This window comes from Triturus cristatus, chromosome 6, assembly GCF_964204655.1.
Source record: "Triturus cristatus chromosome 6, aTriCri1.1, whole genome shotgun sequence".
Lineage (NCBI taxonomy): Eukaryota > Metazoa > Chordata > Amphibia > Caudata > Salamandridae > Triturus > Triturus cristatus.
Window position 1 is genome coordinate 1069546792 of NC_140589.1, and position 19790 is coordinate 1069566581.

Sequence of the window (19790 nt, forward strand, 5' to 3'; positions counted from 1 at the left end):
CGTCGTCGATGGATGCCGCGTACGGCGCCGCTGGAGACACATTATGTCTATCGTCCGGCTCCGATCCTTCCTCCTGTTTACCAGGAATCGGATGACGGGGGCGAATGGGAGGGGTCCGAGGATCCTATGGCCGTTCAGGCTCAGCTGTCACAGGACTGGGCAGATGAACTGGGGGAGGCCAGTGGTCTGGATACCTCTCCAGACACTGGATTCATCTCTCCTCCGACTGTGGCTTCGGAGGAGGGTGCTGCTTTCTCTGTGGTGCTGCGCAAGGCAGCCGCAGCCCTTGGGCTCGAGCTACCTGCCGTGGCTGTGAGAACCAACGTCCTCACTGAGGTGCTTCAGTCTGCAGCAAGCTCCACTGAGCCTCTGCTGCAATTCAATGAGGCCCTCATTGACGTTCTGCAGGGCACCTGGTCCAAGCCCTCCACAGTTCCTCCTGTGGACAGGAACGTCGCCAGGCGCCACCGCCCTGCTCAGGGCGACCCCAGTTTTCTGTCCCAACACCCTACCCCCGAGAGCCTGGTTATCCAGGCTTCTACCTCCCAATCCTCCTTCCCGACCGCTCCGCCGGACCGGGATCCAAGAGACTGGAACAGTTTGGCAAAAAGCTGTTCTCCTCCCTTAGTTTGGGCCTGTGGTCCTTGAACACCGCCTGTCTTTTGGACCGTTATTCCCACTCTCTGTGGGATACGGTGGAGGACGTGCTGCCCCTGTGTCCGGAGGAGGTCCAGACACGACTTACCCAGGCTCTGGCCGATGGGAGGGATGCAGCACGACATGCAATCAGATGTGGGCTTGACACTACGGACTCGCTGGGTAGGGCGATTTCTACCACGGTGGCGCTTAGACGTCACGCCTGGCTGCGGTCCACGTCCTTTTCGGGAGATGTCCAGAGCACTCTCATGGACATGCCCTTTGATGGCACTCGCCTTTTTGGTGAGAAAGCGGACAGTGCGCTGAATCACTTTAAGGACTCCCGGGCTACGGCCAAGTCCTTGGGCCTCTCGGCCCCGCGGTCGCAAACTTCCGCCTTTCGCCCCTTTCGTGGCCAAGGAAGGGGTGCCTCCTCACGTCCGCCTAGCCAACAGCCGCAGAACCAACCTGCGCGCGGTAGCGGACGTGGTTTCCGCCGAGGCGGTTCTGGAGGACGACGCGGTCAGCCCACATCCACCCCGGCAGCATCCGCCTCCAAGCCTTCCTAGTCCGAGCTTTCAGGCCCATTCCACACCAGTGGGCGGCAGAGTTCGCCATCACCTGCTCCACTGGCGGTCCATCACATCGGACAGGTGGGTGCTGCAAATCGTCCGAAGGGGCTACTCCCTCCCCTTCGAGACGACCCCTCCAGCCATGCCACCGCAGCACCACCGTATCTCGGGGGATCATTTGAATCTTCTCCACGAGGAAGTTTCGGCCCTCTTGGCCAAGGGGGCCGTCGAGCGCGTTCCGAGCCTAGAAGTAGGTCGTGGTTGTTATTCCCACTACTTTCTGGTTCCCAAGAAGGGCAAAGGGGGCCTACGCCCTATCTTGGACCTCCGGAACGTCAATGCCTTCCTCCGGAAGGAAAGGTGCAAGATGTTAACTTTGGCTCAGGTTCTAGCTGCCCTAGACCCGGGAGACTGGATGGTAGCGTTGGACTTGCAGGACGCATATTTCCACATCCCCGTCCTGCCGGCCCACCGGTGTTACCTGCGGTTCACGGTGGGTCAAGAGCACTTTCAGTTTACCGTGCTCCCCTTCGGCCTTACCAGTGCCCCTCGGGTGTTCACGAAAGTGATGGCGGTGGTCGCAGCTCATCTGCGCAGATCAGGGGTTCCAGTCTTCCCCTATCTCGACGACTGGTTGTTGAAGGCGGGCTCGCCCCAGGCAGTCGTCTCCCACCTCCAGACTACGGCGGATCTCCTGCATTTGCTGGGGTTTTCCATCAACGTGCCGAAGTCACACCTGAGTCCCTCTCAGAAGCTCCTCTTCATCGGAGCGGTTCTCGATTCGGCGCAGTTCCGGGTCTATCCTCCGGAACAGCGGGTCCGGGATATTCAGGCCCTGATTCCCATCTTTCGGCCTCTATCCTGGGTTTCGATCAGGCTAGTGTTGCGGCTTCTGGGGCTGATGGCCTCCTGCATCCTACTAGTGCATCACGCCAGGCGGCGCATGCGGGCTCTGCAGTGGGACCTGAAGTTTCAGTGGGCCCAGCATCACGGCAACCTGTCCGACCATGTCTTGATCTCGGAGGGCACTGCACAGCAGTTGCAGTGGTGGCTCACGGACCGCGATTGGGTCACGGGCAAGAGCCTCTCCCTTCCCCAAACGGAACATATCGTAGTGACGGATGCGTCCCTCCTGGGATGGGGTGGCCATATGGGAGAGGCGGAGATCAGAGGACTCTGGTCTCCGGCGGAGTCTCGCCTCCACATCAACCTGTTGGAGTTGAGAGCGATCCGACTTGCACTGAAAGCCTTCCTTCCCTCTGTCAGGGGAAGTGTCGTGCAGGTGTTCACGGACAACACCACCGCCATGTGGTATTGCAACAAACAGGGCGGGGTGGGGTCGTGGACCCTTTGTCAGGAGGCTCTGCGCCTCTGGACGTGGCTGGAACACCAGGGCGTCACCCTAGTGGTTCAACATCTGGCGGGCTCTCTGAACGCCAGAGCAGACGAACTCAGCCGCCGGTGCATGATGGATCACGAATGGCGTCTGAACTCCGAAGTGGCGCAAGGTCTCTTTCAGCAGTGGGGAGAGCCTTGGTTAGATCTATTCGCCACCGAAGAGAACGCGCAATGTCAGCAGTTCTGCGCGTTGGAATTTCCAAGGCGGCACTCGCTCGGCGACGCTTTTCGTCATGAGTGGAGTTGCGGTCTGTTGTACGCCTTTCCGCCTATACCACTTCTGCCCAGAGTGCTGAAGAAGATCAGGCACGACCGGGCCCAAGTCATCTTGGTGGCACCGGATTGGGCACGAAGGTACTGGTATCCCGAGCTACTCAGTATGTTGACCGATCCTCCGATACGTCTGCCCCTTCGAGAGGATCTTCTGTTGCAGCAGCAGGGGACGGTCCTCCACCCGAACCTGTCCAGCCTCCACCTCCATGCGTGGAGATTGAGCGGCGGCAGTTGATGCCATTTGACTTGCCTCCTGAAGTCTGTGATGTCATTCTGGCAGCCAGGCGTCCCTCCACAAAGACGGTATACGCCTGCAGGTGGAACAAATTTGTGGCATGGTGCACAGCAAAGGCTGTGGATCCCCTTTCCGCCCCTCTTTCTGAGGTTCTCCTCTTTCTTCTTTCTTTGGCCCGGCAGGGCTCTGCCCTGGGCACCTTGAAAGGTTATCTTGCTGCCATCTCTGCCTTCTTGCGGCTTCCTGATCAGCCTTCTCTTTTCAAGTCCCCTGTAGTTACACGCTTTCTAAAAGGCATTACTCCCACGTTCCCTCCTGTCCCTTTTGTAATGCCTCAGTGGGACTTGAATCTTGTTCTCACATTTCTAATGTGCGCTCCCTTTGAGCCTCTTCATAATTGTCCTCTTCGTCTGCTGACGCTTAAGACTGCTTTTCTGGTAGCCATCACCTCGGCTAGACGGGTGAGTGAGCTCCAGGCTTTATCATCAAAGCCTCCTTTTCTCTCTGTTCATCCGGACAAGGTTGTCCTTCGGCCTCGTCCTTCCTTTTTACCGAAAGTGGTGACCCCCTTACATCTTGGGCAGTCTGTCACCTTGCCCACCTTCTTTCCGCCTCCACATCCTTCCAAAGAGGAAGAGAGGCTCCACCGTCTGGACCCAAAACGTGCGCTCTCCTTTTATCTGGACCGCACAAAGCAGTTCCGGGTGGACGCCCAACTTTTCGTTGGATACGTGGGTGCTAAGAAGGGGAAAGCTGTGCACAAACGGACCATCTCTCGGTGGGTCGTTTTGTGCATCAAAATGTGTTATTCCTTGGCAAAAAAGGACCCTCCTGTTGGGCTGCGCGCCCATTCTACTCTGGCCACGGCGGCTACTACTGCTTTGGGACGGGGTGTCCCTTTGCAGGACATCTGTCAGGCGGCAACGTGGGCCTCGCTACACACGTTTGCCAGGCATTATTGCCTTGACAGCCAAGTCTGGAGGGATGGCTTCTTTGGCCGTTCTGTCCTCCAGGGCTTTCTGGTGTGATCTTGGTTCGCAGACCCACCACCGGGGATGGTATTGCTTGGGTATCTATTCTAAGGTGAGGAATCTAACTAACGTGTTTCTTTCAGATGAACAAGTTACTTACCTTCGGTAACGATGTATCTGTAAGAAACATTAGTTAGTTAGATTCCTCACCGACCCACCCATCCTCCCCGTTCTGCGAACTGACATCTAGGGTTAAGGCTATCCCTTTCAGGGCCCTAGAATTTTTTGGCACCAGTGTCGGTATCTTGCATGGCTCTGCGTTCCTGGCGCGGAAGGCTATGTACAAGAACTGACGTCAGCGCGCGAGGGCGGCGTCTAAGTACTCCAACGACGTCATCCCGGCGCACGACGCCGACGACGGACGCGGAGCCGCAGACGACGCCTAGCGACGCGCAAGGGGTATTGCTGACGAAAAATCTTCCGAATCCAGTCTGACGCCTGGGGATATTCTAAGGTGAGGAATCTAACTAACTAATGTTTCTTACAGATACATCGTTACCGAAGGTAAGTAACTTGTTCATATGGCTTGGCCTAAACTGGGGTGGCTTGGTGAGCAAATGAGCAATGGGTTTAACCCATAATTCTTGACTGGGGGTGAATGTTTTATTTGTTCTGCAGTCCGTCCATTATTTGTGTGTCATTTACTTTCTTGCCCTAAGTGCGCCGGGTATGCTCAGATGTGGGTCCCAGGCTCACTGTGCCACTTGATTAAAGTTAGCCTGGCTGATTAGGAGTGAAACCCCAAAACCGGTCCTAGGATGCTTATTTCCGGTCCAGGGAGGACCTGACTTGGCAGTTCGGGTTGGACTGTTCCATGAGGAACAGGGTCAAGACTGATTTGTATATGGCTTGGTTTAAACTGGGATGGCATGGTAAGCAAAATAACAATGGATTTAAGCCAGATCTCTTGACTGGGGGTGAATGTTTTGATTTGTTCTGAATTCCGTTCATCATTTGTCTGTCTTAAGCTAACCTTACGGATATGCCTTTTGATGGCTCCCGTCTCTTAGGAGACGAGGCAGATGGCAGTGCTTGAGCGCTTGAAGGACTCGCGGGCTACGCCCAAGTCCGTGGGCCTCTCCACTTCACCCCAGCCTGTGTCTGCCTTTCGCCCCTTTCATGGCCATGGAAGAGGCTTCTAACCGTGCCCACCCTATTCCAGCCAGAGGACCTCGCAAGTTCAGCACCCTGTGTGGGCCATGGAAGCGGTTCACCCCGGCTTTGCGGGTTGGGTGGCCAGACGTCAGATCAAGCCACAAATCCCTCCTACATCAGAAAAACCTTTCTAGACCAATCCCTCCGGATCATGGCTGGATACGCCATCACCGGCGAGATATCACCTCAGACAGGTGGGTGCTGCAAATGGTTCGAAGGGGATACTCCCTCCCCTTCAAGACTACCCCTCCCTTCATTCCTCCAACTTACAATAGGGTGACGGAGGATCACCTTGCCCTATTCCGCGAGGAAGTCAAGACTTTCTTGGCCAAGGGAGCTATAGGAAGGGTTCCCGGGTCAGAAACAGGCTGAGGTTGCTATTCCTGCTATTTTCTGGTTCCAAAGAAGGACAGAGGCCTTTGTCTTATCCTTGACCTCAGAGCCCTCAACTACTTCTTCAAAAAGGAGAAGTTCAGGATACTCACCCTCGCTCATGTCCGGTCTGCCCTGGACCTGGGAGATGGTAGCGTTGGAATTGAAGGATGCCTACTTCCATATGACAGTCCTCCCTGCCCATCGCTGCCACCTGCGGTTTACTGTGGGCCAAGAGCACTTTCAGTTTACCATGCTCCTTTTCGGCTTCACCAGCGCCCCTCGGGTGTTCACAAAGTTTGTGGTGGTGGTCGCAGCCCATCTGCGGAGATCAGGGGTTGACTACTGGTTGTTGAAGGCAGACTCATCCCAGGCCCTCGTCTCCCACCTCCAGACTACGGCAAACCTCCTACATTTGCTGGGGTTCACAATTAATGTGCTGAAGTCACACCTGACTCTCTCTCAGACGTTTGCTTTCATTGGAGCGGTTCTGGACACCTTGCAGTTTCGGGCCTATCCTACCGAGCCGCGAGTGCAGGAAATTTAGGCTATGATTCTGATGTTTCAGCCTCTATCCTGGATTTCGGTGAGAAAGGCTCTTGAGACTGTTGGACCTTTTGCATCCTGCTTGTGGACCATGCCAGGTGGCACATGCGGGCTCTGCAGTGGGACTTGAAGTTCCAATGGGCGCAGCATCAGAGGAATCTTGCCGACCTAGTCCAGATATCGAATGGTACTGCGAAAAATCTACAGTGGTGGCTGACAAATCACGATTGTATCAGAGGCAGACTCCTCTCCCTTCCCCAACCAGATCTCATAGTGGTGACGGATGCATCACTTCTGGGATGAGGCAGCCATCTGAGAGAGGTGGAGATCAGAGGACTCTGGACTCTGGCCCAAGCCAGACTCCATATCAACCTCCTGGAGCTTCTTGCGATCCGATTGGCACTGAAAGCCTTCCTACCATCCCTCAAGGGAAGGTTAGTTCAAGTGTTCACAGACAACACTACCACCATGTGGTACTGCAACAAAAAGGGTGAGGTGGGGTCGTGGTCCCTCAGTCAGGAGTCTTGGAACTCTGGACTTGGCCTTAACAGGGCTTTTGCCTGGTGGTTTAATATCTGGCCGGTTCTCTGAACGCCAGAGCGGACAAACTAAGCCGACTGTGCCATGCGAATCACAAGTGGCGTCTCCATTTGGAGGTTGTGCGAAGTCTCTTTCAACAGTGTGGAGAGCCTTGGTTAGATCTGTTCACCTCTGAAGAAAATGCGAAATGTCAGCAGTTTTGCGGATTGAAATTTCCAATGTGGCTCCTTTTTGGCGCGAGTGGAGCACAGACCTTCTGTACGTCTCTCCGCCCATACCACTCCTGCCCAGAGTGCTCAAGAAGATCAGGAGAGACTGGGCCCAAGTCATCCTTGTGGCTCCGGATTGGGCATGGAGAGTGTGGTGCCCAATCTTCTGCATATGAGCATCGATCCTCCGATCAGGCTGCCACTTCAGGAGGATCTTTCGTCTCAGCAGCAGGGGAGGGTTCTCCATCCAGATCTGTCCACTATTCGCCTCCTTGCATGGAAATTGAGCAGTAACAGTTGACAGCTTTTGACCTTCGTGCCGAAGTCTGTGAAGTTATCTTGGCAGCCAGGCATCCCCCTCACAAAGTCAGTGTACACCTGCTGATGGCAAAGATTTTGAAAATATTGTACGGAGTGGTCTGTTGACCCCTTAAGTGCTTCCCTCTCAGACATTCTTTTATTCATTCTATCTCTGGCCCAGCAAGGCTCTGCTCTGGGCACCATGAAGGGCTAAAAACTGCATTGAAGCCTAAACCTAACTGGCATCTCTGGCCACATGTCAGCCCCTGGTAAATGGTACCATAGGTACCCAGGGCACTGTGACCAGAGAAGGCCTCTAAGAGCTGCAGCACTTACTGTGCCACCCTTAGAGGTCCTGTACCCTGACACTCACACACTGCCTTTGCAGGCTGCGTGTCTTGGTGCAGAACAAAGTGAAGAGTCGACACGGCACACATCCCTGTGTGCCAAGCCCACAAACCACTGCCCTAGCATACATCTGTCACCCTTCTAGCTGGGTGGCCTATGCCAGTGGTGAGGGTACAGATACATGAGCCCTGTACCCCTACAGTGCCCAGGTCCATTCCTGGGCACTGTAAGTGCAGTGCTGCCATTAAGAGTATATGGCGCTGGGGGTTTGTCATTACGAACTCCATAACACCACAATGGCTACACTGAAGACTGGGATGTTTGGTATCAAACTTCTCAGCACATTGAACCCACACTCATGCCAGTGTGGGATTTAATGTAAAATGCATAACAGAGGGCATCTTAGAGATGCCCCCGAAACTCGACCAACTTCTAGTGACCTGAGTGGCTGAGTAGGCTGCCACAAACAGACATGTTTCTGGAGCCCTGGGTCGAGAACCTGCTGCTCTCGGGGGGCCTGAAACAATGTACATCCTGGGACGCGGTGCCAAACCTCCTCCCCCAGGATGTTATGTTATAGTAATTTCTAAAGCATGCAATTACCCGAAGGTGTCCTGGCTCTGACCACTAATTCTTTGAGACATTGAGACAGGAGTTCTAGGACAGGAGATACAGGGTTAAAGTGTAAAAAGCCAAGTTTTCAATCCTCTCCTAAAAGTGTGGAGGTAAGGGGCTTTTCTCAAATAAGGCGGAAGATCATGCCAGGCCTTGGCAGCGCACACCAAAAAGCTTCTTCCCCCCCAAGAGGCCTTTTTAATGGGTGGCACTATCATCAGTTTGGCTCCTCCGGAACGTAGGGTTCTTCTAGGTATGTACCACTGCATTTGTTGTTTCAAGAAGTCTGGGCCAATACCATGTAGTGCCTTATAGGCGGTACAAAGTGCTTTAAAATGCACCCGTTTCCTGATCTGCAGCCAGTGTAGTTTTTTAATTTCCTTAGAGATGGAGGCAGATTTGGGAGTACCTGTGAGCAGCCGAGCTGCTGCATTTTGCGGCAATTGCAATTTATTCAAAAAACGTTCTTGCAAGTTTAGATACAGGCTGTTGCAATAATCAAGCCTGGACATAAGTGCCGTAACTACAGTCTGCTGGCTATTAGCCGGCAGGAAGGGAAGTAGTTTCTTAAGCATTCAAAGAGGTGGAAGATGCCACTGCGTTGACTTGATCGCCAAAGTTAAGTTTTTCATCAATGATGGCTCCTAGGTTTTTCACCTTCCTAACGGGGGTTGGAAGAGTCCCCATATCATCTGGCCACCACTTTGGGGTCCAGAAGTTAGGATCGTTCCCGAACAGGATGACCTCGGTCTTTCCTGAATTTAGTTTTAGGCAATTTTGTGTCATCCAGCTCCCTATAGCTGCAATGCAATTGTGGAATCTGATGTAAATTCCGGTTGTCTGACCGGGCTGTAGATCCAGCACAATTTGCGTGTCTCCTGCATATGATGTAAGGCTGAAACCAAATGACCTAATCAGAGTCGCCAAGGAGGAGACATATACATTAAAAAGGTCTGAGGGAGGACCCCTGAGGCACTCCACATGGCAACATGAAAGGTTTAGATTGGAAATTAGCCAGAGCCACAGTTTATCTGTCCGTCAGAAAGGATTTCAAGAGTTCATATGCTTTGCCTTTAACGCCGCATGCCAGCCGGCTGTCCATTAGTACATCGTGGTAGACCGCATCGAAGGCTGCGGACAGGTCCAGCATAATTAAACCTGCCTTGCCTCCCCTGTCTACAGCCTCCCTTATCTCCTCCGTCGACTTTAGCAGGGCGGTTTCTGTGGTATGCCCCTCTCTAAACCCATATTGAGTAGGGTCTAAAACGTTGTTTTCACGTAGGAAAGTGCTAAGCTGCATGTTCATGGTTTTCTCGACCATTTTTGCAGGTAGTGGGAGGCGTGATATGGGCCGGAAATTATTAGGTTCCTTTGTGTCCAAATTAGGCTTTTTTAGCAGAGGCAATATCAAGGCCAATTTCCATGGCCTAGGGAAATATCTTGCTTCAAACATAGTATTAAACAGCGGCGTGAGAATGAAGGCTATGAGAACCGGAGCCTGTTTAATAACTGACACTGGACAAGGGTCATAGGGGGAGCGTGATCTTGCGGAGAGCTCTACCTTGTTCAAGATGAACCTGACGGTGTCTTCACAAAGTTCCTGACTTGTTTCCACTTTTGTCGTGCTGGGAGAAGCCAGACTAGAAATAGTTTTGAAAAGTTCTTTGATAGAGTTTTTTGCAGCGTTAATTCGATTCGTGAAAAACTTTTTCTTTGCTTCGAATATAAGTTGCTTATAAATGGCAAGACTTTGTCTATAACTCTTTTTTTATCCTCATCCTTCTATTCTTTCCTCCAGCTCCGCTCAAGGGACTTGCAGGAGAGTTCTTGCCTCCTCGGTTCTTCTGAGTACCAGGGGGCTGTGGGGTGGGATCTTCTTGGGCATAATGTTTTAACCGGGGTTAGTAGATTGCAGGCTGACTCCACCCTTGATGTGAAATGTGTGACCGCCTCCTCTAGTCCTGAGGGTAACTGACCAGCAGATGCCGTAAGTGTGACTTGAAGGTCCGTACTCTCAATTTTATTCCAGTCTCTACTTTTGATCTCAGTCTTGGAGCCTTTCTGTGTCCTAGTATAGTTGTCCAGGGTTATCTCAAATCCAATACCCGCGTGGTCAGTCCACGTCAAAGGCAATGAGCCCGTGAAGCACAGTTGGGGGTGGTTTGAGAAAATTCCATCAAGAGTGTGACCTGCCAAGTGCGTGGAATCCGTCACCTGCTGATTTAGGTCAGCACTCCTCATCAGATCTATGAGGGCCACCATGTCAGGGTCATTTAATAACTCCAGGTGGTAATTGAAATCTCTCAGGATTGTAAAGGAATCTGTACACAGCCCCTCTTCCAGCAGATTCCCAATGGAATTAGGAAAAGTGCTCCTAGGTCCCAAGGGTCTGTACATTAAGATCCCCTTGAATGTGTGATGGTAAGATAGACTGAAACTAAAGGAGAGAGCCTCACAGGCCACGTTTGAGGCTGTGTGAAGGCTGCTTTTAATGAGGTGTGATAAATTATGGCTAAACCCCCCCCTCTCTTTATTGGCTTGTTGAGGTAGTGGCAGAGATACCCTGGCGGAGTGGCTGTTACAATATCTGGGCCTGAACTTTCGTCGGTCCAGGCTTCGGTGATGAAGGTGAGTTGAACATTCTCTCCCTTGATAAGCGAGGGGCACTCAACACTGTGCTTCACCAAGGACCTAGCATTAAGCAACAGACATTTGATCCTCTTTGAGTTATTCTCCATAATTTTCATAACTTCTACATTGGTAGATTTAATAGGCTGGTAGCTGAGCCGAGGCAGTGAGGAGTTACAATTGGGGCAGGTGATTGAGGAAGACCCTTGTCTCGTATTAAACATGAGACAGACAGCCAGAGGACTTACCGGCTGGCTTCAGGTCCAGGAGCTGAGACCTGGAATAGCACATGATGTTTGTCCCCACAGAATTCAGACAGGTAGAGGTTCTGGCGCTGTGCATGGACGGGACGCAGACTGGCTTGCCTTAGGTGCGCCTTTGGCGCACGTCCGCTGCCCGGTCGCATCAGCATGCCAATTTATATAGTCAGGGAGAATAGTCCGCAGCAGGTAGGACACACAGTGCAAATGTGCAATTTAAAAAAAAACACTACTAGAGTTTTATTAAAAGTAATAAGGCAATAAGCAGGGTTCACGAATGGGAAGCTTCAAAGTCATGCCGCCTTTGTGAGCCTCCCCAGACCATTTGCTGCTTTCAGCAACTGGTCCCCACTGGTTCTACCCTCTGCTTTGTGCGGGAGAAGCGGCGGGAAAAACAAGTGAGGGAAAGAGGTGTGCCCACCTCTGCCAACTTGAGGCGAGGTGAAGCACAACTCTGAATCCCTGCCATCTTGAGGATGGGGGGACCTAGCCATCCAGTGAAAGGCTCCTGCCCCCCTCCCACTGGAGGGTGGTAGGATAGGGGGTGTACCCACACCAGGGAAGGGACCCATTGGTCCCTGCCCTTACCTACTTGTAACGCCCCTAACCCTGAACCTTGCTTCCTCAGTTCCAGCCTGACAACAAGAAGAAAAGAAGGACCGAACAGCCGTGCAACCAGCTAACAAGAAGACGCCCACTGACTTGGCCCCAGCCCTACCGGGCTGTCTCCCCTCGAACCTGCTCCTGTGAAATCCCTGTGTGTCCTTCAGCCAGCAACATAAAACCCTGGAGGACCTGCCTGCCTTCACTTCCAAGACTGCTTCTCCCGTGAACATCGGATTTGTTCAAACTGAAGCTTCTGGCTCCGGTCGGATACCGCGAATCCAGCCCACTCTGCACCCGCCGAACCCGGCCCGAGCTAGAGTGGAAAAACACAACGAGGAAGTCCCCCCGGTGATCCAGCGACCCCAGACCTGCCTCAAGCCTCCATCCGATGCCTGCAGCCTAAATCCAGAAGGATCCCCTGACCGCGACCCGGAGCTGGTAAGAAGATCCGACCCCAAAAGGCACCCCTGCACCAGACGCCCCGCGGACTTGTGTACCCAAACCAAAGGTGCTTAACCAACCCTTAACTTCCCAACTTAACTCTCAAAGTGGTGGTCGCACTCAGAAGTCCTTCGTCTCCCTGCCTGCAATGCTTTTGCAAACCAGAGTTTCTCCATTGAAAACAGGGCACTTGACCTCAAAACAGCACCCTGCACCCGGACGCCCTAGTACCGCTAAGGGTGCACCTTTGGTGCTAATTTGGTTCCCTAATTGCCCTGACCTAAACCCTAGGAGATTTGCTCCCACAGTCGTGTGGCCGGATTGCCAGCAGCCACCAACCGGAGGCCCCCTATCCTCCATAGAATAAAATTGGGCCTTAACACTCTGCATCCGGCCGCCCTAGTGCCGCTGAGAGGGAAACTAAAGTGCATCACTGACCCTGGGGGACCCATGAGTCTAACCCTAGAACCTTAACTCCCACAGACGATTACTTACCTGTGAACCGATAACCTGTTTTTCCTTGACAATTTCTTCCAAAAAGTTTCCAAGTGTGGCGTTTTGAAATCTAAAAATATTCTTTAAAAATTGTACAAATAACCAAAACGTATTTACTTACCTGTTTGCAGGAAATGTCCCAGTGCTGAATCCAGGCATCCAGCACTGAGTAGGGAAAGTAACATACAAAGTAACTTACCTGCAATTTACAGAAAAAGCCTTTTCATTCCAATGTACTGTATTTGCTAAGTGTTGCAACCTACTGCATACCCTGTAAATCAAACAAACTACAATTCCCATTACATTTTCAAACTGTTCTACAATCAGCAACTTATTCCTGTAAAGTTTTTTATGCTTACCTGGACCAGGCTTGCTTGGTTCTAAAATAAAACAGTGTATTTTTTAATACAAAAACAGTTGGCCTAGAATTCAGTTCTTGAGTGTGTGAATTCATTTGCTGAGTGTGTACATCAAATGCTTAACACTGTCCTCTGATACTGCCTTACTGCTCGACCACTCTACCACAAATAGAGAGTAAGGTTCTATCTAACTTTAACCTCTGCCTACCTCTGGGGTCACCTGGACTCTATACACACTATACCGCATTTTGGTGTAGTGTATATAGAGCCAGTTTCCTACAGCTATCTTTCGGCCCTGTCTGCTTTTCTTAGTTTGCCAGACCAACCATCGCTTTTTAAATCACCTCTTGTACAGAGATTTCTGAAGGGGCTCGCTCACTTGTTTCACCCTTCACCTTTTATTATGCCCCAGCGGGACCTTAATTTGGTTCTTACTTTCTTGATGTGCACAACGTTTGAACCATTATATAACTGTCCCCTCCTGCTGCTCACACAGCCTTTTTTAGTGGCAATAACTTCTTCCAGTAGGGTGATCAAACTGCAGGCTCTGTTACCTCAGCCTCCTTACCGGACTGTCTTTCCAGACAAAGTAGTGCTCCTCACTAGGGCTTCCTTCCTGCCTAAGTTAGTAACACCGAAAAAAGAAGAGTGTCTCCACCTTCTGGACCTAAAAAGAGCATTGTTGTTCTACCTTGACCACACTAAAATGTCCCGGGTGGACAATCAGATTTTCATAGGGTATGCTGTTCAGAAGAGGACCTTATCACGTTGGGTTATCCTCTGCATTAAAATATGTTATGCCTTGCCGAAGAAACAGTCTACTGAAGGCCTTAGGGCCAATTCTACCAGGGCAAAGGCAGCCACAAAGGCACTTCAGCGTGGTGTTGTGATCTGTAACATTTGCCAGGCAGCCACGTGGGCATCTCTGCATACGTTCGCCAAGCATTATTGCCTAGATAACTAGGCTTGCAGAGAGGGCTTTTTTGGCCGTTCTATTCTGCAGGACTTCTTGGTTTGAAGCTTCATTGAAGTCCCTCCTCCGGGATGGTATTGATGTCTCTATCAGATAGACAAGTTATTTACCTGCGGTAACGCCTTTTCTGATAGAGACATGATCTACTCGCGGATTCCTTACTGACCCACCCATACTCCCCGCACTGCGGATTAGTTTTACTGTCAGGGCTGTTTCCCTTCAGGGCCCTAGTTGTTTTTAACACACCATCGTCAGTCACTTCATTTCTCCGCGCTTCTGGCGTGGAAAGTCATGAAAAGTACTGACGTCAGTGCGCCGAGGCGGGGCCTATATAAACAACACAGACGTCATGATGAAGATGAACCCCACTCCTACGACTTCGTGCATAGTCGACCGCCACCACCTATCAGCATGCAGGGGTACTGCTATCAAAAATCTTCCTGATCCAGCCTGATGGCTGGAAGTTCAAAGGTAAGGAATTTGCGGCTAGATCGTGTCTCTACCAGATAAGGCGTTACCGAAGGTAAGTGACTTGGCACTGTAGTAGACAACGAAGCTATCTAGTCGTGGGTGAGAGTCTGTCCCGAAAACCTCTCTATGGATATTGGAAACATCGGGTCCGGACGAAAAACAGCTTAGGCTGTTTTTAATTTGGTCTACAAAAAAAAAACACTTAGCCAAGCAAATCAGACAGAGATAGAAGAAAGGGAATTGACACATGTGAGCCCCACGGCTGCTTCACTGCAGCCTGGCATTCTGAATTAATTATTGTTTTTAAATGAGAATATTCGGTTAAAATTCTGCATTTTAAACTCCTCGCTGACCAGATCATTGATTAACTTTATGTAGTTTGTTTAACAAAGCAGCTGTGATACTGCTTCCAAATACCCTCTTTTCTGTCCCACCCAGAATCTGGCTGCTATTAGTGTTCCTGTGACCAGGATTATTTACATAAAGTATCCGTGAAACTACACTGGCCACACGCACAGACGCTGGTGCTCATGGATCAGCATGTCGGAATTTTTTCAGCGGGGGTATTCAACGTAGTTTCCTGGGTCTTCAGCTTTGGATAAAAATGTAGATATTGATAGATGGGACTGTCAAATAATCTGTTGCAGCTTTAGTTGAAAATTTTGCTAGCCACGCTTTTGAATTATTTTTGTTTTATTTCAGGTATGAGCTCTTTCTATTCTGAGCTGATGAAAGGTCTTGGGGCAGGATCACGTCTCTGGGAACTTCTCGACCGAAAGCCAGTGTTGCCATTTAATGGTGGGTTTTCAAGCTTTGAATGTACTTCTATTCCGAATGCTTATTTTCTGTTTATTGTTGAGGTGTGTCACCATTTCAGGCACGATGGGGAAGCCCGCATTTTCTCAGTCATGATGCCAGGGCTGTTTATATTGAACCCTGTTCTCATCTTGGTTCAAGTAGAAAATTAGGCTGTCTGGTTGAACACATTCTTACGATATTGAATTGTGGCCATCTTGTCAAGCACAATAGCATTGCTTTTGTAGATCGTGTTTTTTTAATTATAGCTAAAGCAGACTGAAAAATAACTTTGATATCATCGCTATTGCTTCAGCATCTAAAAGTACCCAATACGCATGATGTGGCCCCAGTAACTGCACACCTGGTTTTCTTGATTTGAGCCTGCAAAATTGTGAATTCAATTTTACTTTAGAAGCTGTACTCTGTCGAATTGTGGTTAGGTTGTGATTTTACTTGTTAATTAGAGGCTCTTTAACCCCTTCAGTGCCCCGCCCTTTCCCCCTCCTGTGCCGGGCCTTTCATTAGCGGGCGGGGTCCATGACGAGATAGTCTCGTCATGGGCACAGCGCAACCGTGCTCCATGACGAGACTATCTCGTCATGGGCATTGAAGAGGTTAAGAATTGGAGGAAGGTGTTGTTAGGTCTGGAATAGGGCCAACTTTAGTTGTATCACCAGCCTCATGTAAAAAAAAATAAGAAATAAAAAAAGACATACTTATAGTACATCACCCACCGTAACATACAGCACTGGGCAGTTGTTCAGCTCCCTTTATCCTTATACTATCTTGCACTGTGATTGAAAGCATTTTGCTTGGTCGCATTTCCATCTCCTCTTAAAAATTAGTGCTCTTCAGCGCTAGAGCTGGCAGGCCAGTAGTTTACTTACCCAGTGATGTTTTTTTCCTTCAGTTTTTTTTAACTAATCCGTATGTCTTCAGGTTACAAAAATTAAAATACAATAGTACATTTTTTGCACCAGTAAGAATCAGATTTTCTTTTGAAGTGCATTAAAACTAAAAAAGGTTTTTATATATGTTTAATTACACTTCGACAGAACCGTTAGTGTTATATTGAAATAATTTGCATTGGTTATTTTTTTTCATTTAAGTGTTTATTGCAAGTATATGCCACCATGTTTAGGTGACATGTTTTCTTCTTTTTTTTTGTGTCATACACCGATGTATGACACCATGGATTGGGTGTTACGGAGGCACCTAGCTTATCTATACATTGAATGCAACTTAAGCGCTCAGTTACAACATCATTTACCCCACTCCTGATCTTTACTTCAACCAAAGTTATGCACAACAACCTATGCTTTCGAAAGTGCAGTCTGTAGTGATTGCTGCAATTCTGTTTTAAGTCCTGGACTACACCCACACGTAATGTGAGCAAGGCCATTAACATTTCAGACGTGCATCATCCCTGTGCCACTGTATTGGCAGTCCTTTCATCGATAGTTGTTAATTGTAGTTATTTCTTCTTAAAAGTAGAGATAGGCTACACGGGTAAGTGATATCCACAGAATTGGACTGAGTTTGGTCTAAGTGGGGGTCGAAGCAGACGGGTATTATTTTTCATGGCTGTCCCAAGCTTTTTTCGTTTTGTAAATACAGTTCCTACACTTTTACCTATAGAGAAATCATTCCTAAACATTATTTTTTACTCGACTGGCCTCTCTTCCTGCACAGTAATGCCCTAATTGGCCAAAGAAATGCCTAGACAAGGGCCGAGGTACGCTGTGTGATATTTTCTAAGCAGTACCTAATTTTTGAGGCCGTATTAGGTAGGAACTGGTCTAGGTCTGCTTAGCTTGCCTTCTGGAGAGGCACTTCAGGATGGACTGTTCCCATGAGGAACAAGGTCAGTACTGATTAGGTTTAGCCTACCTGACAGCAAACACTGTCTGCTGCCCAAAGATCTGTTGTCAGGCTGCATTAGTCTTGGCGCTCGCCCATTGCTTACCATTGGTTGGCTTTACTGTCACTCATTTGCTTGCTTTTGATTTGTTAGCTTGTTTGGGGTTTCGTTCTTCTTCTCATTTTTGTCCCTGTTATGCAGTATTACTTGTGCCCTTCCATTACGTGCTACATTTTTCTTTTTGGGTTAAGCACTCCACGAGAGTGCATGTGTCTACCTGCTGTCACCGTGTGTACTTGTCTCACCAGCTGCACTCCTGGCTGCTTTTTGTTGCCTGTGTGCTTCACCTTACTGTCCATGTTGTTCTCACTCGTGTATACTTCTCCACCCTGTGTTGCTTTCTAGCCTGTGCACTTCTCTCCCACCCAATCCACGGTGCTAGTTCTTTCTCTCCCCACTCCTACCCTCCATCTTACTTCCCTCCATCACACACCCTGAGTTGCTTCCCGCCCTCCATTTTGTTCCCCACCTGCCTCCTCTGTGATGCTTCCTTCACTCGCCCCCTCTGTATTGTTGTCCCCGCCCATGCTTTAAAAAAAATGTTTTTGCGCCTACAAAATTAAGCGGCAGCCATCATAGCACCTTTTGTTTTTTTTATTTATTCATGCTTAACAGCATTGTGGATGCTTTACAGCTTGGCTAAAAACCACTGGCAAAGTCAATAAGTCCCAAAGATTAGACCTGTTGGCTTTTTCAGTGCTTGAGATCAGACAGCCCTGTGTTTAGAATGGCACAGTGGGTGAATGATAGGTTGGACCTCTACCCACAGCGGTCACCAGTGGTTTTCCAGTAGATTGGACTATTTGTAAGTATTCTTTCCTTCACCTTGTGTGTTCCATTCCTGCACACTCAAAATATAGCAAGTGTTTTTGTAATCCTATCTTGGTCAGAGGACAAAGCATTGGATGGGATTACAGTGTTCTCGCTCTGTATTTTGTTTGAGGCATTTAAGTGCTCATCCCTATTTTTTCATTTTCTAAGACAATGGAAGTGATGAACTGTTTGTTCTAGCGCAACAACCAGACAAAACGTTATGCAACAGTGGAAAAATGGAAACTGAGCAAAGCTTTCAAATCAGAAAATGATTGACATCAACAATGGTAAGAATGAAACCCTTTCGCTCTCTGTCACTAGAGTACCTGCTCCGTGGAAGAAAGAAATGTCTTTGGAGACACTGTATGGTTTCAAAGAATATGTTCTGTCTGAAACTTGGTTCTTTACAAACAAGAACACAAAGCTTTTGATTTAAACAGAATTTAAAGCTTAAAAGCAATTTAAAGCAAGCTTCCTTTCTTTTTCTTTAAAAACTTTATAAAGCTGAACAATGTTATAATCCAGAGTGTAGCTGTGAGTGGTGCAGTGTACAATGGTGCCAGGAGGGTGAAGGACTCGCTTCCTCCAATTTGTGGTTATTTATTACTGGCCAACCTGGGAATTTCTTGCATTGGATCGCATTGCACTTCTTTGCTCATTTCCATTTGTGATAAAACAACATAATTGGAGACCTGATACGTTTTCTAGATTAATTTAGAACACATAGAACTCTGTTATCTTGACCCTGTGGTTATTATATGGTGTGGTTGCGCAACCCACTGTGTAATTAAGTCACCATTCAACCTTAGTTCAGACCTGGGTAGCTGTTGCTCAGAGCAGACAGGCTTTATCAAAGGAACAAGTGCAAAGTATTAAGAAGTACCAACCAAAACATTTGAATAAGAAGAAACCCCAACACATTAAAAACATCAATCTAAAAAACACAACAATGTTTTTTTTTTTAACCCGAGTTTTATATAGCACAAACTTGACCCGGTATCGGGTATCAGAGCGCTTTACATAGCACAAGTTGCATTACATGAGTACACATTCATTTTTTGTTAGGCACGGGGAGATTAAGTGATTTGCCCAGAATCACAGGATGTTCAGCGTCCTTGCCGAGACTTGAACCCGGTTCCCCAGGCCAACTCCTCTCCAAGTATTTTCATCTTTCAATTTACAACTCAGTGAAAAAAAATCCTCTGGAGGGTTCTGGAGATATGAATTATAAAATAAAGCACAAAATAACGGCTTTTAACTTAGTGCAATAAAATCATTGTATTTTACTGCAGCTCGTGGTTTGGGGATAGCCACAACCTGTAACATGAAAGCTATGAGGGCACTCGTGATAACCAAATCCAACAAGGTGCCAGTCAGAGTGACCAATAAAGTTCAGTTGAACAGTTAACTTGCAAAGGAGGCAATCACCTCATGGGAACAGTCCAGCCCGAACTGCCAAGCCAGGTCCTCCCTGGACCGGAAACAAGCATCCTAGGACCGGTTTCGGATCGGTCCTAGGATGCTTGTTTCCAGTCCAGGGAGTACCTGGCTTGGCAGTTCGGGCTGGACTGTACCCATTGGGCACAGGGTCAAGACTGATTTGCATATGGCTGGGTCCAAACTGGAATGGCATGGTGAGCAACAAAAGATGGATTTAGGCCCAGATCTCTGTACTGGGGTGAATGTATGACATTGTTCTGCATCTGTCCATCAATAGTTCTTTTTGCATTTGTCACCCTGAATGGGATGGGTATGCTCAGACGTGAGTCCCGTGCTCTCCATGCCACTGGAATCA

The 19790-nt window shown here is 49.1% G+C and overlaps 1 protein-coding gene across 2 annotated transcripts in view; it reads left to right on the forward strand.

The window, feature by feature from the left end:
* ABCB10 (ATP binding cassette subfamily B member 10) overlaps positions 1-19790 on the forward strand; it is a 945933-nt gene that overhangs the window by 391768 nt on the left and 534375 nt on the right. For both annotated transcript variants that reach the window (XM_085611934.1, XM_085611935.1), the window contains exon 7: positions 15166-15261. In XM_085611934.1, coding sequence (XP_085468060.1) covers positions 15166-15261 — 96 coding nt within the window. The remainder of the gene's footprint in view (positions 1-15165; positions 15262-19790) is intronic.